This window comes from Erinaceus europaeus, chromosome 3 (assembly GCF_950295315.1).
Source record: "Erinaceus europaeus chromosome 3, mEriEur2.1, whole genome shotgun sequence".
In the NCBI taxonomy this organism is placed as follows: Eukaryota; Metazoa; Chordata; class Mammalia; order Eulipotyphla; family Erinaceidae; genus Erinaceus; species Erinaceus europaeus.
The window spans coordinates 42,776,983-42,796,102 of record NC_080164.1 but is presented as its reverse complement, the minus strand read 5'-3'; the positions used below and the strand labels follow the sequence as shown (position 1 = coordinate 42,796,102).

Sequence of the window (19,120 nt, the reverse complement as noted above, 5' to 3'; positions counted from 1 at the left end):
CCTGCAGCCATGTTTCACTGCTTGTGAAGCTTCCCAGGTTCAAGTCCCTGCTCCCACCTGTAGGAGGGAGGTTGTACCAAAGGAGAAACAGTGCTACAAATACCCCTCTCCCTCCACGTCTCCCTCTCCTTCTTCCACTGTCCCCTTTCCTCTCAACTTCTCTGACTCCATCTAAAAGAAAAGAATCTATTTTCATAACTAGTAGTCACTTCTCTTGTCAACAGAAAATACAAGTCTTCAAATAAACTGGAGGTGGCGCCCTAAACCTCAGATTCATCTTATTTTTACAGTAACCTTTTCAAGGCATAATTTCATCAGAATCCCAACTCCAACTGAAGAGAAACATAATTGGCATGTATTACTAATATGCATGTCTTTCGTGTTTCCTCGAGGATGTCGAACTTTGATGCCTGAGTTGCACAGCAGAAAGACATGTCTCTGATATCTGATTACTGTAAAAAATGGCGACTAATCCCTAGCACTGCAAAAACGGTATCATCTGTTTTCCATCTACACCATGCCTCGGCCTCGCGTGAGCTTAATGTGCAGCTTGACGGTACGAGAATCCGGCATGAAGCCCAGCCAGTCTATCTTGGCGTTACTCTCGATCGCACTCTGTCATTTCACGAACATCTCATAAAAACTGCAGCAAAGGTGGGCGCGAGGAATAACATCATTGCAAGACTGGCCAGCTCCTCATGGGGCGTGAGTGCTTCCACACTACGATCATCATCTCTGGCATTATGCTATTCCACTGCAGAATACTGTGCCCCAATATGGTTCCGTAGCCCCCATGTCCACTTGGTCGATTCCAAATTATATTCCTCCATGAGGATAATTTCTGGAACCATCCGTTCCACCCCGGTTCCATGGCTGCCAGTTCTTAGCAACATCGCCCCGCCAGATATTCGTCGGGATGCGGCATCATCTAAGTTCATTTCCCACGTCTACACTCGACCGGACCTGCCAATATACGCAGATATCTTTGCCCACCCTGTCCAACGCTTGACATCTCGTCACCCAATCTGGTCTCCTACGCCTACACTGAACTTCTCTGTTCCAGACTCTGGGAAACAGAGTTGGCAGTCAGCTGAGGTAAAGAACGAACACCTCATCACAGACCCCTGCAAGCGTCAACCCGGCTTTGACCTAGCACGTTATGATTGGGCCCTCCTCAATCGCTATGGAACAGGCCATGGCCGGTGCGCCGCTATGTTCCATCACTGGGGAGCCAGAGACAACCCGAACTGCCCCTGCGGCTACAGACAGACTATGGCCCACATAGTCAATGACTGCCACCTCTCCAGATTCAAAGGAGGTCTCGAAACTTTACATCAGGCTCAACCTGACGCTGTTGACTGGCTACAGAAGAAGGGCAAACGCTAGAAGAAGAAGAACTAATATGCAAATGTAAGAGTCCAGTGCCCTGGATGCACTTTCTTTTTTTTTGAACAGCTCATCATTAGAACATCTTTGCCTTAGCAACTACTTATATTTTGAGACTATATTTGCCATTTTATTTTTCCAATGTGCACTCATAGCAAAAAAAAAAAAAAATTAATGATGTGAACAATTTTATTTTTTAGTTTAAAGTTTTTAATCTTTATTTATTTATTTATTGGATAAAAACCACCAGAAATCATAAGGGAAGGAGGAGATGAGAGGGAAAGAGTGATACCTGCAGCACTGCTTCACCACTTGCAAAGCTTCCCCGCGGCAGGTAGAGAACCAGGGCTTGAACCAGGGTCCTTGTGCATCGTAATCTGTGCTCAGCCTTGTGCGCCAACACCAGGCCCCTTGATGTAAACAATTTTCCTTGCATTTCAGCTTTCTGAGCACCCACATTCCATAGGAATGTTCCGGATAGTCTATCTTACCACCTCGATGCATGAGGCTTACCTAGCACCCTCTTGAGAAAGTTTCTCATCTTTTAATACCTTTGTCCTTATCATGACTGTATCCCACTAATCCATGAGAGCCTTAGAACAAGAACAACTGAGTTTTCTTTTTCAACACTCTAGTTTTGTTGCCCAACAGACACCCAGGATCATCAAGAAATGATTATTCAGTTCATGCAGGCCTCTAGACTTGGAGGTTTCCTGTTACTAGCTCTACCTGCCTTCTCGAGAAGAACTGTTCACAACAGCATGTTGACCACTGCTTTCTTTTCTCGACCTCAACTACCTATCTTTTTAACTCAGACAGTGGGCCATGCAGCGACATTTTTAGCATTCAACAATATTTGAGAGTTATCTGGAGTCCCACGCTATTGAAGGCACTGGAGATAAAAATTGCAAATGAGACAGACATAACTGCTGTCTTTCTGAAGATTGTATTCCAAGGGAAATGAGAGACAATAAACATCCCAGGCCAAAGCAGACAGTGGTAAGGACAATGGGAAGAATAAAAACAGCATCAAGTGATGCAGAGTGATTAAATGGCTATTTAGAATGTAGTCAGAGAAGGTCTTTGAGGACTTGTGAAGTTCTCTTTGAGGGCAGGTGAAGTAAGACATCAATGAGAGCATGAAATTCTGTTAAGTGAAAATCAAGTTAAGAGGAAACAGCTGTGCCAAGACCTTGAATGGAGAAGCAGATGTTTACATAGTGTAACTGGAGAGTGCATCTATAAGCAAAGAGAAGCCAAGAAGATGACAGAGGTAGTACCTCAGATCATTTCACAAGTCAGAGTAAAAAGTTTGGATTTTTTACTCCAAGTGTAATGGAAGATAGTTGGAAGATCTAAAATCAAGGAGAACTATTATATATATATATATATATATATATATATGTTGTTGTCTTGTCTCCAGGGTTATTGCTGGGGGCTCAGGGCCTGCACCACAAATCCACTGCACCTGGCAGCCATTTTTCTCATTTTTATTGGATAAGACAAAGATAAATTAAGAGGGGAAGAGAAGACAGGAGGAGAGAAAGATAGACCAGCTTCACTGCTTGTGAAGCGACTGCCCCCCAGTCTCCCTCACCCCAATGCTGAAGGTGGAAAGCCGGGTTCTCGAACCAGGATCTTTGTACGGGTGTTTGTGCTTCACACCATATGCTCTTAACCCGGTGCACCACTGTCTGACCCTAGAACTATCTTTTTTTTTTCTTCAAATATTATTAAGCTGTGGAGACAGAGAAATATACAAAAGACTTTCATGCCTGTGGCTCTGAGGTCCCAGGTTTAGTCCCCAGCATCACTAAAAGTCAGGGCTGAATAGCACTTTAAATAAACAAACAAACAAACAAATATTGATGGCTGATGACTGCTATTGAACTAATGAGATAGCTCCTTTAGCAATGGCACTAATCATAGCAACATGCAAGCTCTCTCTCTCTCTCTCTCTCTCTCTCTCTCTCTATATATATATATATATATATATATATTTTCCCTTTTGTTGCCCTTTTTTATTGTTGTTGTAGTTATTATTGTTCGTGTTATTGATGTCGTCGTTGTGAGATAGGACAGAGAGAAATGGTGAGAGGAGGGGAAGACAGAGAGGGAAGAGAAAGATAGACACCTGCAGTCCTGCTTCACTACCTGTGAAATGACTCCCCTAAAGGTGGGGAGCTGGGGGCTCGAACCAGGATCCTTACACCAGTCCTTGCGATTTGCGCCACATGTGCTTAACCTGCTGCACTACCGCCCAACTCCCTTTTTTTTAAAAAAAAATATTTATTTATGAGAAAGATAGGAGGAAAGAGAAAGAACCAGACATCACTCTGGTACATGTGCTGCCGGGGATCAAACTCGGGACCTCATGCTTGAGAGTCCAACGCTTTACCACTGTGCCACCTCCTGGACCACAAGTTCTACATATTTGTCTACCTGGATTCTTCTTTGCTAATTAACCCACCCACCCCCCTCCCCAAGAAAATTCTCCTGTGCCTTTATTCCCTAAATAATGATGCTTATTATTAAGGTAATAAGCTTATAGTCAGTGTTTGTCATGTGTGTGACTCAGCCCTTACCACATTGAAAGAAGCTTTGATGGGGTTATCTTTCTCTTTCTGCAAAAAATAATAGTAAACTTACCAACAAAGACAATTATCTAGGATTTCCTCTCCAAAACCAGTTTACTCCACATGTACCTCAAAAATTTTTTTTCTTTATTGGTCACATATAAGGAGAGAACAGGGTGTCGGGCAGTGGTGCAACAGGTTAGGACACATGGTACAAAGCATAAGGACTCACATAAGGATCCAGGTTCAAGCCCTGGCTTCCCACTTGAAGAGGAGTCACTTCATAAGTGATGAAGCAGATCTTCAGGTATCTATCTTTCTCTCCCCTTCTCTGTCTCCCCCTCCCCTCTCAATTTCTCTCCTCTGTTCTGCCCAATAAAACAGAAAAAAATGGCCACCAGGAGCAGTGGATCCATAGTGTTGGCACTGAGCCCCAGCGATAACCCTGGACGCAAAAAAAAAAAAAAAAAAAAAAGGAAAGAACAAGTTCCTCATAAGTCAAAGAGAAAAATAAACAAAAACATAGCACTTAAAAAGCAATCTGGGGAGTTGGGCGGTAGCGCAGCGGGTTAAGCGCACGTGGCACAAAACGCAAGGACTGGCATAAGGGTTCCGATTGGAGCCCTTGGATCCCCACCTGCAGGGGAGTCGCTTCACAAGCGGTGAAGTAGGTCTGCAGGTGTCTGTCTTTCTCTCCCCCTCTGTCTTCCCCTCCTCTCTCCATTTCTCTCTGTCTTATCCAACAACGACGACATCAACAATCATAACTACAACAACAATAAAAACAAGGGCAACAAAAAGGAAATAAATAAATAGATAATTTAAAAAAAAAACAATCTGTACCCTACAAATATATACTAATGAATAGTATAAATGAGGTAATAAGGTACAAAGGAAAATTTTTTTAAATATTTATTTATTTATTCCCTTTTGTTGCCCTTGTTGTTGTTATTAATGTCATCGTTGTTGGACAAGACAGAGAGAAATGGAGAGAGGAGAAGAAGACAGAGAGGGAAGAGAAAGATAGACACGGGCAGTCCTGCTTTACTGCCTGTGAAGCGACTCCCCTGCAAGTGGGGAGCCAAGGGCTCAAACCAGGATCCTTATGCCAGTCCTTGTGCTTTGCGCCACCTGTGCTTAACCCGCTGTGATAACACCCGGCTCCCAGAATATTATTATTTAGAATTATACTCTTTTTAAAGTTTTTAAAACATTATATTTTATTTATTTATTATTAGATAGAAACAGAGAGAGAAATTGAGAGGAGAGAGGGAAAGAGACATAGAGAAACACCTGCAACCCTACTTCACCACTGTGAAGCTTTCCCCCTGCAGATGGGGACCAGGGGCTTGAACCTGGGTCTTTGTGCACTGTAATGTGTGCCCTTAACCAAGTTTGCCACCACCTGGTGCTGAATTATATTCTTCAATATACAAATATGGGCACTGCTAGATTAATATATATATATGTATATATATATATATATATATATATATATATACATATATATATATATATCAGCAACAACAACAAAAAAGTGACCCCCTACAAATATGGGGAGAGGATATGAACAGAATATTCACTAAGGAAGACATCTAAAAGACCACTGATTGCCAGAGAAATGCAAATAAAGACAACAATGAGATACCACTTCACTCCTGTGATAATCTCATACATCAGATAGGATAGTAACAACAAAAGCTGGAGAGGTTCTGCTGGTGGGAATGTAAATTGGTGTAGCCACTGTGGAGAACAACCTGGAGAACTCTCAAAAGGCTAAAAATGGACCTATTCTATGACCCAGCAATTCCTTTCCTGGGAATATATCCTAAGAAGTCAAACACACCTATTCAAAAAGATCTGTGAGTACCTAAGTTCATAGAAGCACAATTTGTAATAGCCAAAACCAGGAAGCAACCATGGTATCAAACAACAGATGAGTGGCTGAGAAAGTTCTGAGGTGGAATAAACAATTGAATACTACTTAGCTAGCTACTAAGGATGGTGAATTCACATTCTTTACCTCATTTTGGATGTAACTTGAAGGAATCATGTTAAATGAGAAAAGCCAAAAAGAGAAGGATGAATATGGAATGATCTCACTCATGGAGATTCATTGAGAAATAAGAATAGAAAGAAGGGAGTTGGACAGTAGCGCAGCAGGTTAAGCGCATGTGGCGCAAAGTGCAAGGACCAGCAGAAGGATCCTGGTTTGAGCCCCAGGTTCCCCACCTGCCGGGGAGTTGCTTCACAAGCAGTGAAGCAGGTCTGTAGGTGTCCTTCTCTCTCCATCTCTGTCTTCTCTTTCTCTCTCCATTTCTTTCTGACCTATCCAACAACGACAACAATAACTACAACAATAAGACAACAAGGGCAACAAAAAGGGAATAAATAAATATTTTTTAAAAAGAAAGAAGAGGGAGTTGGGCAGTAGCACGGCTGGTTAAGCGCAGGTTGGCACAAAGCTCAAGGACCGGCGTAAGATTCCAGGTTCGAGCCCCTGACTCCCCATCTGCAGGAGAGTCACTTCACAGTGAAGCAGGTCTGCAGGTGTCTCTATCTTTCTCTCCCCCTCTCTGTCTTCCCCTCCTCTCACCACTTCTCTCTGTCCTATACAACAACAACAACAACAGTAATAACTACAAGGCAACAAAACAAGGGCAACAAAAGGGAAAGTAAATAATAATAAAAAAAGAATATAAAGAAGAAACACAAAGTAGACTTTTGGATATGTTTGGTATATAGCACCAAAGTAAAGAACTGTGGTAAGTGGGGGCTATCAAGTACTGGTGCATGATGGTAAAGGAAGACCTAGTAAGAGTATTTTGCAGAAAATTGAAAATTTTTATACATTAATCAACAACTGTATTTACTATAAGCCATTAACTCCCCCAATAAAAGATAGAAGAACAGATATGCAGATATGCCATGAGACAACTATAGTCTTATCAAAACACTCCCACAATGAAAATTAAATGTGGTCTAAAAAATAAAAATGAAAACGACAAGAGAGTTAAAGCTGAAGAAAGGATATTGAATTGTTTGTTCTATTAATATTAAATGAGCTTCAAATAGGTAAACTTATTTTTCATTTTAAAATATCCATATGAGTCTTTTTTTTCTTGCATCTTTTAACCATGCTTGTTCCCTGTTCTCCCACTAATGTTCTTCCACACCCCAGTATTCTCTTCTTCACTTTTCTGGGTCTCAAACACAAATATGGCTGACAGAGAATACTTGAGACCCAACATTCTATAGTGGCTGTTTACAAGGGGGGAGGAGGCTAAGTAACTGTCATGGTGGACACACTTAAACTTGAGAAGAAAAGATGAAAGGAAAAATGTCTCCAAGGTCTCTCAAGTAAGAACTGACTGAAAAAACAGGATGGCAGGACCCAAGGAGCCAGCACCCAAGGAGCCAGAGGTGGCAAATCATGGCCAAGAGAATTGCAACTAAAGGCTGGGCAAGTCATATCTTCTCTCTATGTGGTGTTTACTTCTAATGGGAACAGTCCATTTGTGAAGCACCAGAAACACTGAAAAGACCACTACAGCTAGAAGTTGACAAGAACAAACATACAGGACCAAAACCTGTCCTAGAAACAACAACTTTAATGAAGGTGAGAGAAGAAAAACAGACAAGGGATGGAAGTCCAACCTGGGCCTAATTAGTCTGAGAAAATTAAGATCCAAGAAGAACAAGCTAAAGGAGAAAGGTTTTGGATTATATCATTCCCCACAAGTACACTCAAGAACTTAACCCTGCTCTTTAACGTCATGAAAAGAACTCCTAGGCCCTTCCTATGGCCCTTAAAAGCTGCAGTGAGTCCACTAATCAGACCCCTGATACAATTTCATAGTAACTGTCATTGTTCAACTTAAGATACTCAGGGGCTGGGTGGTGGCACACCTGGTTGAGCACATGTATCAACTTAAGATACTCCTAACCTTCATCCCTAAGGATATTAATTTTATTTATCCACATTATAACATATTTATAGATATGTGAAATTCTGTAAGTCTAGTCATAGTCTATAATTAATAGTTTATAACTTACATTTATAGTCCCATGTTATACACATAAATGTAAGGTATAAACTGATAATGTTGAAAATAGAACATCAGTGAATACTATTAATCAAAACATCTAAGAAAAACTGAGATGATTTCCATAACTAACATAAGAGGTTGGGGGATTCTTGAAGGATTCAATTATTTAGATGTTTTCAACTCCCCTACCATACATAGTCTCCACCCAATCCTATCTTTTTGTGGGAAATATGACCTCCTCATTGGCTATTTCATACCTTTAAACTGCCTATCTGTGACATCATTCTCCCACCAAACTACCACCTGGTAGAATCTTGGGGTTTCCATGGAGCTGTCTGTAAATAAGTTTGTATCATCGCAAGTGACCAGTGACCAGTGACCAGTAACCAATGACCTTCATACTGGACACATGTGCTCTTTGGGTTCAGCCACTCAGACATCCTCTCCTATTTTATCCTCCTCCATTATATCTGCAGTGGGTGCTTCCTCACCTCTGACTATGTCAGGTAAGGAAAGAAACTTTTTTAAGTTTCTCATTAGAGTTTTTTAATCCTAAATGTAATAGTGGAGTCAAAAGAGCTGGAGGTCTACTTTTTGTCTTGACTAAGATATTTATTAGTTGTATGACTTTGGGAAAATAATTGATCCTCTTAAACATAAAACTTATTTTTATGTGTTACATTAAGACATTAGATTGATCATCCTTTATTCCTTCCCTATGTATTACTGAATCTTAAGCATGAGGCATGGAGAAAACTAAATCAGAGTCTTCTTGATAGTGCTTAAAAAGAAATAGGTGCTTGCTTTGGCAGCACATATACTAAAACTGGAACAATACAAAGAAGATTAGCATGGCCCCTGCGCAAGGATAACACGCAAATTCGTGAAGCGTTTCATTTTTTTTTCCCTTTCCGAAGCTACTTTCTTATTAAAAAAAATGAAATGTTTATATAACAACAAAAAAAAAAAAGGAAGGAAGGAAGGAAGGAAGGAAGGAAGGAAGGAAGGAAGAAAGAAAGAAAGAAAGAAAGAAAGAAAGAAAGAAAGAAAGAAAGAAAGAAAGAAAGAAAGAAGTAGAAAGGGAGTCGGGCGTTAGCACAGTGGGTTAAGGGCAGGTGGTGCAAAGCACAAGGACAGGCATAAGGATCCCAGATCAAGCCCCTGGCTCCCCATCTGCAGGGGAGTAGCTTCACAAGCAGTGAAGTAGGACTGTAGGTGTCTATCTCTCTCTCCCCCCCCCCTCTGTCTTCCCCTCCTCTCTCCAGTTCTCGATGTCCTATCCAACAACGATGATATCAATAACAATAACTACAACAACAATGAAAAACAAGGGCAACAAAAAGGAAAATAAATAAATATAAAAAAGAAGGCATATATTCAAATGTAGAGAAATTTAGGATTAATTTTATTAAGCACAGACTAATAGCAATCAAGAAAGAAGAAAATATAAGAATGAAGAGGGAGAGCATAAAGGAGGGGAAAGGTTTTGGGATGGAATGTTGAAGAGATTTTAAATTGAAACAAACAGTAGAGTGGAAACTGTTAGCAAGACAAAACAAACAATAAAAGTGAAAACTATTAGGAGGACAAAACAATTGGTTTTAACCTATAAATAGTCTACTATTATTAGTCTACATGCCTTGACTAATAGATTAGGATGGAAACTCAAGCTTGAATCACTAGGAGATGTTATTTATTAGAAAAAGTACTCCTTGACCATTTAATCTTTTCTTTTTAAAATTTAATTTATTATTTACTGGATAGACACAGCCAAAAATTAAGAGGGAAGGGGGAGACAGAGAGACACCTGCATCTCTGCTTCTCCTCTCATGAAGATTTCCAGCTAAAGGTAGGGACTACAGTCTTGAAATTGTGTCCTTACACACTGTAACATGTGTGCTCAACTATGTGTGCCACTACCCAGCCGCCTTCTAACCTTTTCCACTGCCTTTCAAGAACACAGATGGCACTTGACATTTTGAGTATAAACAAGTTAGAAATATGTCTTAGAAATTATGCTTCCAACCAACAGGAACCTACTAAAAGTGATCTAGTAGACTGAAAAAAAACAGTTCTCACCACTTTATTTCATTTTAGACAACCAAAATGGTCTGCCTATTGAAAGCCAAATTAAGGTTTTTTTTTTTTAGATGATATATCTTAATTTAAATCAGAGGGACTAATTCCTTTGTATGATAAGTAGGTTCCAATCAAGGTTGTCTTCCTAACACAGAAAACACTGGTAACAGTTATCAACTATTTTTTGATCTTAAAAGAAAAAGAGAAAATCAAACTCCACACTCTAATTTCAGATTTACCTAAAACAATTTTATGGAGACATCCTGTTTTTCGTATACTTAAATGTGTTTTAACTGTGTATTAGTGATCATAACTTTTTTTTTTTTACTTGGGGAATATTTTCTGGATGTTGATGATTCATATCTAGACTTTGAGAATAAATATAAAGACTTTCATGATCCCACTTAAGTATTCTTTTCTAGTTGCTATGTGGTTATAGTAACTGAAATATCTTTGTTGCCTTAATGTACTTGGCTGAGTACCTTTAAGCACGATAATGCAATTAGCTAGCTTTCTGCTTTGTACCAGTTTTTGTTGAACAATTTTCTACATATATTTCGGCTACCTATACATTCACATGTATTATATTTTTCTGCTTGTTATGAAATTTTTACTGTTTTTTTCCCTTCCTCTATATACTAAGTTTTCCTTTGAGATTATTTTCTATTATGTAATTTTTGGTTAATAGTAATCATTAAAGTAGAGAAGATATTTACTTTATTTTTAATTTTTTAAATATCAAAATTTTTTTAACTTTTTTATTATTATTTTTAACCAGAGCACTCTTCAACTCTGGCTTATGGTGGTGTGGGGGAGTGAACCTAAGTCTTTGGAGCCTCAAGAATGAGAGTCTATTTGCATAACCATTATGCTCTCTACCCTCTGCCCTTTACTTTTTTTTAAAAATATTTATTTATTCCCTTTTGTTGCCCTTGTTGTTTTATTGTTGTAGTTATTATTATTGTTATCTATATCATCTTTGTTGGATAGGACAGAGAGAAATGGAGAGAGGAGGGAAAGACAGAGAGGGGAAGAGAAAGATAGACACCCGTTGACCTGCTTCACTGCCTGTGAAGCGACTCCCCTGCAGGTGCGGAGCCTGGGCTCGAACCAGGATCCTTATGCTGGTCCTTGTGGTTTGCGCCACTTGTGCTTAACCTGCTGCACTACCACCCCGACTTCCTCTTTCTTTTTTTTTTTTTAATTTCTTTATTGGGGAATTAATGGCTTACAGTTGACAGCAAAACACAATAGTTTGTATATAAATAACATTTTCCAGTTATCCACATAACAATTCAACCCCCACTAGGTACCCCTCTGCCATCATGTTCCAGCACATGAACCCTCCTCCCCACTCCAGTGTCTTCTACTTTGATGGAATATACCATATTTACTTTCATAATATTGTATGTGTGTGTTACCATGTACTAGGAACTGGGTTCAAGGCCCTAGTCCCTATGTGTGGAGGAGAAACTTCACTAGTGGTGAAGCAATGTTGCCAGTGTCTCCTTTTCTTTCCCTCTATCTTCCTCTTCCACCTCAGTTTCTCTAACACATTATAAAAGATATTGAATGTTATACAGAATTTCATTACTGTTAAACTTATGGTTATCCTTGTTAATAAACTTATTATGCTTGCTATATTTGTTAGTATCCATAAGTTTATTTTTATTTTAGGATAAAATTTTTATTTATCTTTCCAGAACATGTACATCTCCATCTATGTAAATAAAATGTTAACATATACATTTTATTCATTCTTCTTCTTCTAGCGTTTATTCATTTATGCATTACTACTCATATTATTGCTGTTGTCATTATAACCATTTTATAGATTAGACAATTGAGCCTGAGACTCAGAAAGTTAAAATGACTCCTTACTCTCAAAAAGCACTTTTTGAGAATCTCTTAGGTAATCACTGAGGGGTATAAAATGGTTTGTTTGCTTGTTTTCGCCTCCAGGGTTATCGCTGGGGCTAGGTGCCTGCACTACGAATCTATTGTTCCTGGAGGCCATTTTGTCCCTTTTGTTGTCCTTGTTGTTTTTCATTGTCGCTAGAAGAAGAATTGTTGTTATTATTGCTGTCGTTTCTGTTGGATAGGACAGAAAGAAACTGAGAGAGTAGGGGAAGACAGAGGGGGAGAGATAGACACCTGCAGATCTGCTTCACCACCCGTGAAGTGACCCCCTTGCAGGTAGGGAACTGGGGGCTCAAACCCTATCCTTACACGGTTCATTGTACTTGTGCCATGTGCTCTTAACCTGCTGTGCTACCGCCCCGCCCCCCCAATTTTTTTTAAGGCTGGGGGAGATCATAATAATTACGCAAAAGACTTTCATGCCTAAGGCTCTGAGGTCACAGGTTCAATCCCCAATACCGCCATAAGCAAGAACTAAGCAGGGTTCTGGTATATATCTCCATCTCCATCTTTATTTCTATCTCATTAAATAAATAAATTAAATTTTTTAATTTATCAACTGGAGCTGATAAAGTAACTCACTTGGATAGTATATTCAAGCCTGGCCTCCACCGTCTTGATGGAAGCTCCAGTGCTCTGGTCTCTTTTATACTCTTCTCTTGCCTCTTTGTCTCTGTTCCTCTCTATCTAAAACATATTCATCATGGGCAGTGTAGCCCTAGCCAAGACAATGACAACAACTACTAGTACTACTAATAATAAACAGTTAACTGTATTTAGTTATACACAAATTGTACAAACTAAATGAGCTCTGAAGATTATAATAGTGATAGTTTAAAAAAATTCTTTAATGTCCACCAGGGTTACCTCATAGTATGGTTCCTGAACAATGAATCTACTACTCATGGTGGCCATTTTTTCCTTTTTAATTTTTTTTTTATTTTACTTGATAGATAGGACAGAGAGAAACTAAGACCTGAGTAGAAGAAAAAGAGAGAGAGAGACCTGCAGCACTGTTCCACTACTCATTAAGTTGCCTAACCCTGGTGTTGGGGACTAGAGGATTGAACTCAGGTCCTGCTTATGGTAACAGTATAGTGCTCAACCAGGTGTGCCCTCACTGGCCCAATAATTTTTAAATATTTTATTTATTTATTTATTTATTACCTCCAGGATTATCGCTGGGACTTGATGCCTGCACTACAAATCCACTGCTCCTGGAGGCCTTTTTTTTCCCTTTTTGTTGCCCTTGTTGTTTATCGTTGTTCAGTCCCCTACCCCCACCTGTCTTTCCTCTCTGTCTCTCTTTCTCTCTGTCTCTCTCCCTTCCTACTTACTCTTCCCTTTCCTTCTACCTCCACTCTATTAAAAATGAATGGGGCTATGTCTGAGTGGAAGCACACCCAGTAGAGTGTGCATTGTTATAGTGTGTAAGGATCCAGGTTCAGTCCCCTACCCCCACCTGCAGGGTGGGAAGCTTCACAAATGGTGAAGTGTTTAATAGACAAAAAAAAGGCGATATAAAATGTTATTTCTCTGATTTGGTTTCCTCACTTGTAAGATGAAATGTTAGACTAGAAGTTCTCCAAGACCTTAATAGCTTTAAAATGCTTCCATTTGGACATCAAAACAGCTCACTTGACAGAGTGCTGCTTTTTTCATGGGTTTGACCTAGGTTCAAGCCCAGCCACCAATGCATTGAAAGTAACTTTGTGCTGTGGTCTCTTCCAATTTCTTTTTTTTTTTTACCCCCCCCCCCGGAACTGGAAATAGTCTCTTCCAATTTCTTTTGGCCTCTCCCACTCTCTGTCTCTATCTAAAATAATAATAACATAGCAAAATAAAATGCTCCCATTCTAAGAAATAGCATAGAATTTGTAGTAGTACTGGATCCAGGAAAAGGTAAGACAGAGAGAAGGCATCTTTAACTCAGAATAGCCAAGCAACAGAGCACCTAAGTTTCTTGTGTATCTCAACCTATGCTGGGAATAGAAAAGCAAACAAAACACTTTAGCACTTAAAATCAACAAACATTGTTTTTGCACTCCGTGAGGATCATCAGACTTCCTGATGGTAATAACTTTAAAATTAGACTGATGGGGGGGGACAGCATAAAGGTTATGCAAACGGACTCTCATGCCTGAGGCTCCTAAATCCCAGTTTCAATCCCCCGCACCACCATAAGCCTGAGCTGAGCAGTGTTCTGCTGTTAAAAAAAAAAAAAATTAGACTGATAAGTGAAATTGATCAATATCACTGATTTTTTTTTTAATCATACTCTTGCTTCTTCATTCTACAGAAAATTTCCAAAACCCATCTTTACTGGGAACTTCAAATTCACTACAGTTCTTTCTTCCTATTGTGAGCAGTGCAGCTTCCCTAACAGCAAATGCCCGCAACTTCTCCAGAGACTCTTCTCCAGCTGTCAGCTCCCCATGGCTACTACCATCAGACTCTAGCACCTCTTTCCAACCACTCATGGCTAGCGCTTACCTTTACCAGCAGCCTAGCACAACCACATTGCCTAGAGGTACTGGCCAGAGCCAGATCTCCACTTCAGCTACTTCCTACCCAAGTATCTTGGAGTGGGATGTCACAGGAAGCACTGAAAACAAGTCATCTTCTCTTGAAGACTTCACTGTGACCCTCATTGACCAAGACAAAGCTGTCGCCTCCATGTCTATGGTAGCTCAGTATGATAAAACTCCAGGTGCCAAAAACATGATTACTATGTATCCATCCCTTTCTGCCAGCCTTGTGCAGGGGACAACATATCAGATTCCAAATCAAGCACCTAGCTTGGCACTTCCCTATCAGGAAGGAAACCAGGTATATTACTGTAATCAAGGCACACTGGGGCCTCTGCTGTCTGGAGAACTTGGACCCTGCCTGCAGTCCTATGGCTCTGAGTCATACCCAGAAAATAGGGGCTCTGTTCCTCAAACTTTAAACAACTTATATCCTGAAATGGTGATGGTACTCAAGGAGGTTCAGCCCACAAATACACTACCACCAGTCTCCACCTCTGGAATGTACTACTCTGTGTCAACTCAACCCAGCACAGAAACCGGTTTACAAGGTGAGTGTGAGCAGTATTAGAGTTCACAGTTAGGGAATTAGTGAGTCCACAGATACGTATAACTTAAGTTCTGAGGTTACTCTCACTTGTACTGTGCTCTCTACTTTCAAACTCTATGTAAGAACCTCTAATGCAGATGTTATCAAAACTGTCTAGGTTACATAACATAACATAACATGACGTGACATAACAAACATAACATAACATAACATCAGAACAAATTAAGAACTACATTTCTTTCACTACCATAATTTATCAGTTTCCTGTACTATCACACTGTAAGGAATGCCCTCCCTTAAATTGTTGTTCTAGACTCTTAAGAAGGCATTTCAGAACTCTTGCTGTGATAAGTTCATTTGAATTCCTCTCACTGCTCTACACCAAGATTTAAGTTCAGTGTTCTGAGATACCGTCAAAAGAAATAAAGCCAAAAATAAAATTAATAAAGCTCAGAAATTGTCATTGCTTATATATTTCACAAATATGGTATCTATTTTTCACTGGTCCATGATGTATTCTTATTTTCTCAATAAAGTGGAGAGAACTGAGAAGACTGGTGAGAGTGCTAGATTGTATAAAACATTTCAAAATTACTTTTTATTTGGCTTTCAATAACTATGAAATAAAACAAAACTGATAAGCAATGACAACATATGTTCACCATTAAGAACTTCTTAATGCCTAGCAAAGAACCTGGTCCTGATTTCTATGAAAATCTAGTAGAAATACCTACCCATTGCTGGAAGGTGCTCAGTGTTGTACTGGTGCCTTAGAGGGGAATATCTCAGTTACCAAGGACTGACTTGCTCCTTGATTTCTTTGTAGTGATGGACCCTTCATTGGGGATGGAGACTTCCTATGGATTGCAACACCCAGGTCAGACACTTTGTCTGTCCCAATCTCCAGAATTCACCAAGGCAGGAAGTAGCCAAATCCAGATTCTTGACAGGCACTCATCGCCTGAGGTTGGGGAAATTCCTATGCTAACTCCAATTCAGAGTTCCGGTAACCTGGCTCTGCCTCCCACGCAAAACCTGGAACAAACACAGAATAAAAATTTGAATGAGATTAACATCGAACTTGCCAAGTCTCTTGATGCCTATCAGATCCCAATAGAAAATGAAGACCCTCCACTGTGCCCTCTAGAAATCCCTGACATTCAACAACTCCTGGCCTACCTTGATCCTCTTGGCCAAGAGAACCAGTCTGGTTGTGAAAATATGGGCCTGGGGAACAATATTCTGTGCCTCTACGATCAGGAAACACTTGAGAATGGGGCTAAACCTAGTGGTGGTTTTGCTGACATCACTACACCAGTGGGAGAGATTCACCTGCCCCAGCTCTTCTATTCCTTCAGTGACCTTGACCAAGCCAAAGATTTCAACACATTCCAAGTCAAAGATGAGGGAGTCATCAAATTTAGTGAGGTGCAAGGAGAGTCAAGTGTCATGAAAAGTCTCTCTGATGATGTCAGGAATATCACACATGTGGCTTCCAAGCCTGTGGATGGTCCTCTCAAGGCTGACACCCTGCAAAACAGCCAAGAGAGTGTGCTGGTAGGACAAGTGGTTCTCTGCAATGAAGAACCCAATGACAGGGCTCCTACTGACATCGAAAAGCTTCCTAATGACAAATCTCAGAAAGCTGCATCCAGCAGGATCAGCAAAACAAAGAACCAGGGGCAGAAAAAGACCAAAGAAAACACCAAAATAACTGATGAGAATAAAGCATCAGGGAACAAAGTCAAGACAGAAGAGAAACCAACTATTGCCAGGATGAAGCGTAAGAAAAATCAGCCTGACTTTAGTCCAGAGGTCTTTAAGAAGCCTCGAAGCTGCCTAGGCTTGCATGTGCTTGAGTCTGTGCAGGTTTTTCATGCATCAGGGGAAAAGAGTGACAAGAAAACTGGGCTCTCTTCCTCTCGGGTCCTTGGAAACCCAAGTAGACCCAAAGACCCCCAGCAGCCATCTACAGCTATAAGATCCTGGATAGATCCCCAAAGTGAGGGAATAGGCCACGAGAAAACTCAAGTCAGAGTCCCAAAAGTAAACAGCAATGCTGAAGAAGAATGTTCATCTCCCTACCAGTATGAGCTGTCACCTCCTGGGAAAGTGAAGTTGGTGCCTTTGCCTTTTCCAGCCTTGAACAAGCCTCAAACTCAACCTGTTTCTCGAAGGCTACAGCCTATGTCCTCACATCAGCCTGCTGTGGCTTATCCTGCCAGACCTGAGTCTACCTACTCAGCTCAACCTACTGCTGTCAATCCCTCTTGTCCAACTGCTGCAGCTTTGACAGCTCCGGCCAGACCAGCTCAGCCAATTTTGAACATCCCAACTCACTCAGCTATGACCAACCCTAGTTGTGTGTCTCATTCTGCTGCTTCTAAGCCTGCACCCTACAAAACATCATCTTGCACTTCTCTCCAATGGCAGCCTGTTCCCACTTCCGGCACCAAGCGCCAGTTTCTACCCAAATCACAAAGTCAATTTCTGCGCCAAGATTTCTGCTTCCAACCAGTCCCATGGAGAAAGCCCAATGTCCCTGAGCCAGTAATGTCAACTCCCATTACAAAAGAGCAGAGGCCAGAGCGGGAGGCCATGAAGAGAAAGGCTCAGCAAGAGCGTGAGAATGCTGCCAAGTACACGGCTTTGGGGAAAATGCAGTATTTCATTGAAAGGGAAAAAGAGATGGAAATCGCTCGGTACTATGGCTACGTAAAATAAGAATTGCTAGGATTCTTGGTGACAACTGGCTACAAACTGTCTTTTCCTATGCAGACAGATATACATTTCTCTATTTATTCTGATCTCTCTTACTAGTTAACAAATTGAATAAATGCAATAGAATTGATAGCTGGACTGGAAATTATTTTGATTTTGGAACTGCTGTTAACTGCAGCTTCTCTTTGGTGAGGGGTGGTCATCAAATGACTACATGAGAAAGAACTGAAGGTTGAATGGGAGGATGAACAGAAGGGAATAGAAAAAATATGGTACAGGAACAAGAACTGTCTAAAGAAGCAGGGGTGGGGGAATGACAGGATGTGAGATTAGGATTAAAGTAAACTTGATGGGGTTGAAGACAGCACAAGTCAAATCTAGGTTGATGAGAGTTAAGTAATATCATTCTCTAGTAGGGGAGATATCTTAAATGTTTATGCAAAAAGACTCACGTTAGAGGCTTCTTGGTCCCAGATTCAATCCCACCACCAGTAGCCCAAGCTGAGCAGTGATTTGATAAATTCTCTTTCTCCCCCCGACTCCCCACCCCCCCACCCCGTGTGTGTGTGTGTGTGTGTGTGTGTGTGTGTGTGTGTGTGTGTCCGTCTCATTTCTCATGGAGTGCAGTGAAGGGGATTGATCTTTCTTCTGTCTCTGACCACCAATCATTCTTTTAGAAAACAGAATATTAAGGACAGATGTGCAAAAGGTTTGGCTTACCTTATCAATCAGTGATTATAGCTGGGGACATTGAATACGAATCCTCATGGAAATCTACAAGATGAGTGACCAGGGTTCAGAGACTCCCAATGACAGATGTTTTTGTTTTTTAATTTATTTTGGAAAGAGACAGACTGAAATTAATGGGGGAGGGGAAATAGTGTGGGTGTTGGGGGGGCGGGAGGTGGTGAGGGGGTTGGGGGGTGGTGAGAGGCAGAAAGAGGTAGAGAGAGACCTGATGGTTGCTTCACTGCTCATGAATCTTCACCCCTGCATGTGCGCACCTGGTATTAACCTGGGTCCTTGGGCACTGTATTGTGTGCCACCATCCAACCCCCCAGTGGCAGCTGTTAAAACCCGCATCTAGCCAAGTAAACTGCTGCAGCATGACACCCTCCCAGAATAGTCTCTGGGTTTTAAATCAACATTGACTCAACACCTGCACACACCTGACCCAAGACATTCACCCCTTCAGTCCATTTCCACAACACACATAGCCACTATCCTAGTGCCCCTTTACTAGCGAGGAGCAGCAGCGAGCTGAGGTTGTGTTTTTGCAAGCAGGGGGGCAAGGCCTCAATAAGAGGCCTA

General features: G+C 40.8%; 1 protein-coding gene and 1 non-coding gene across 2 annotated transcripts; both read left to right on the top strand.

The window, feature by feature from the left end:
* Window positions 1-8,123: 8,123 nt before the first annotated feature.
* LOC103109835 (uncharacterized protein C2orf78) lies at window positions 8,124-17,939 on the top strand. Its single transcript, XM_007518956.2, has 3 exons — window positions 8,124-8,517; window positions 14,310-15,089; window positions 15,915-17,939. Exons 1-3 carry the CDS (start codon window positions 8,421-8,423, stop codon window positions 17,810-17,812), a joined length of 2,775 nt encoding a protein of 924 aa, XP_007519018.2. The 5' UTR covers window positions 8,124-8,420; the 3' UTR covers window positions 17,813-17,939.
* On the top strand, window positions 8,808-8,914 carry LOC132537821 (U6 spliceosomal RNA). The gene has a single exon (XR_009549247.1). It is a non-coding gene; the product is annotated as a U6 spliceosomal RNA (small nuclear RNA).
* Window positions 17,940-19,120: the final 1,181 nt, after the last annotated feature.

Bases quoted from the DNA above. Each gene is read 5' to 3' on its own strand.
- LOC103109835 (XM_007518956.2), top strand. From the start codon at position 8,421: ATGTGCTCTTTGGGTTCAGCCACTCAGACATCCTCTCCTATTTTATCC. The intron at 8,518-14,309 runs GTAAGGAAAGAA...TTCATTCTACAG, and splicing joins CTCACCTCTGACTATGTCAG to AAAATTTCCAAAACCCATCT. The intron at 15,090-15,914 runs GTGAGTGTGAGC...ATTTCTTTGTAG, and splicing joins CACAGAAACCGGTTTACAAG to TGATGGACCCTTCATTGGGG.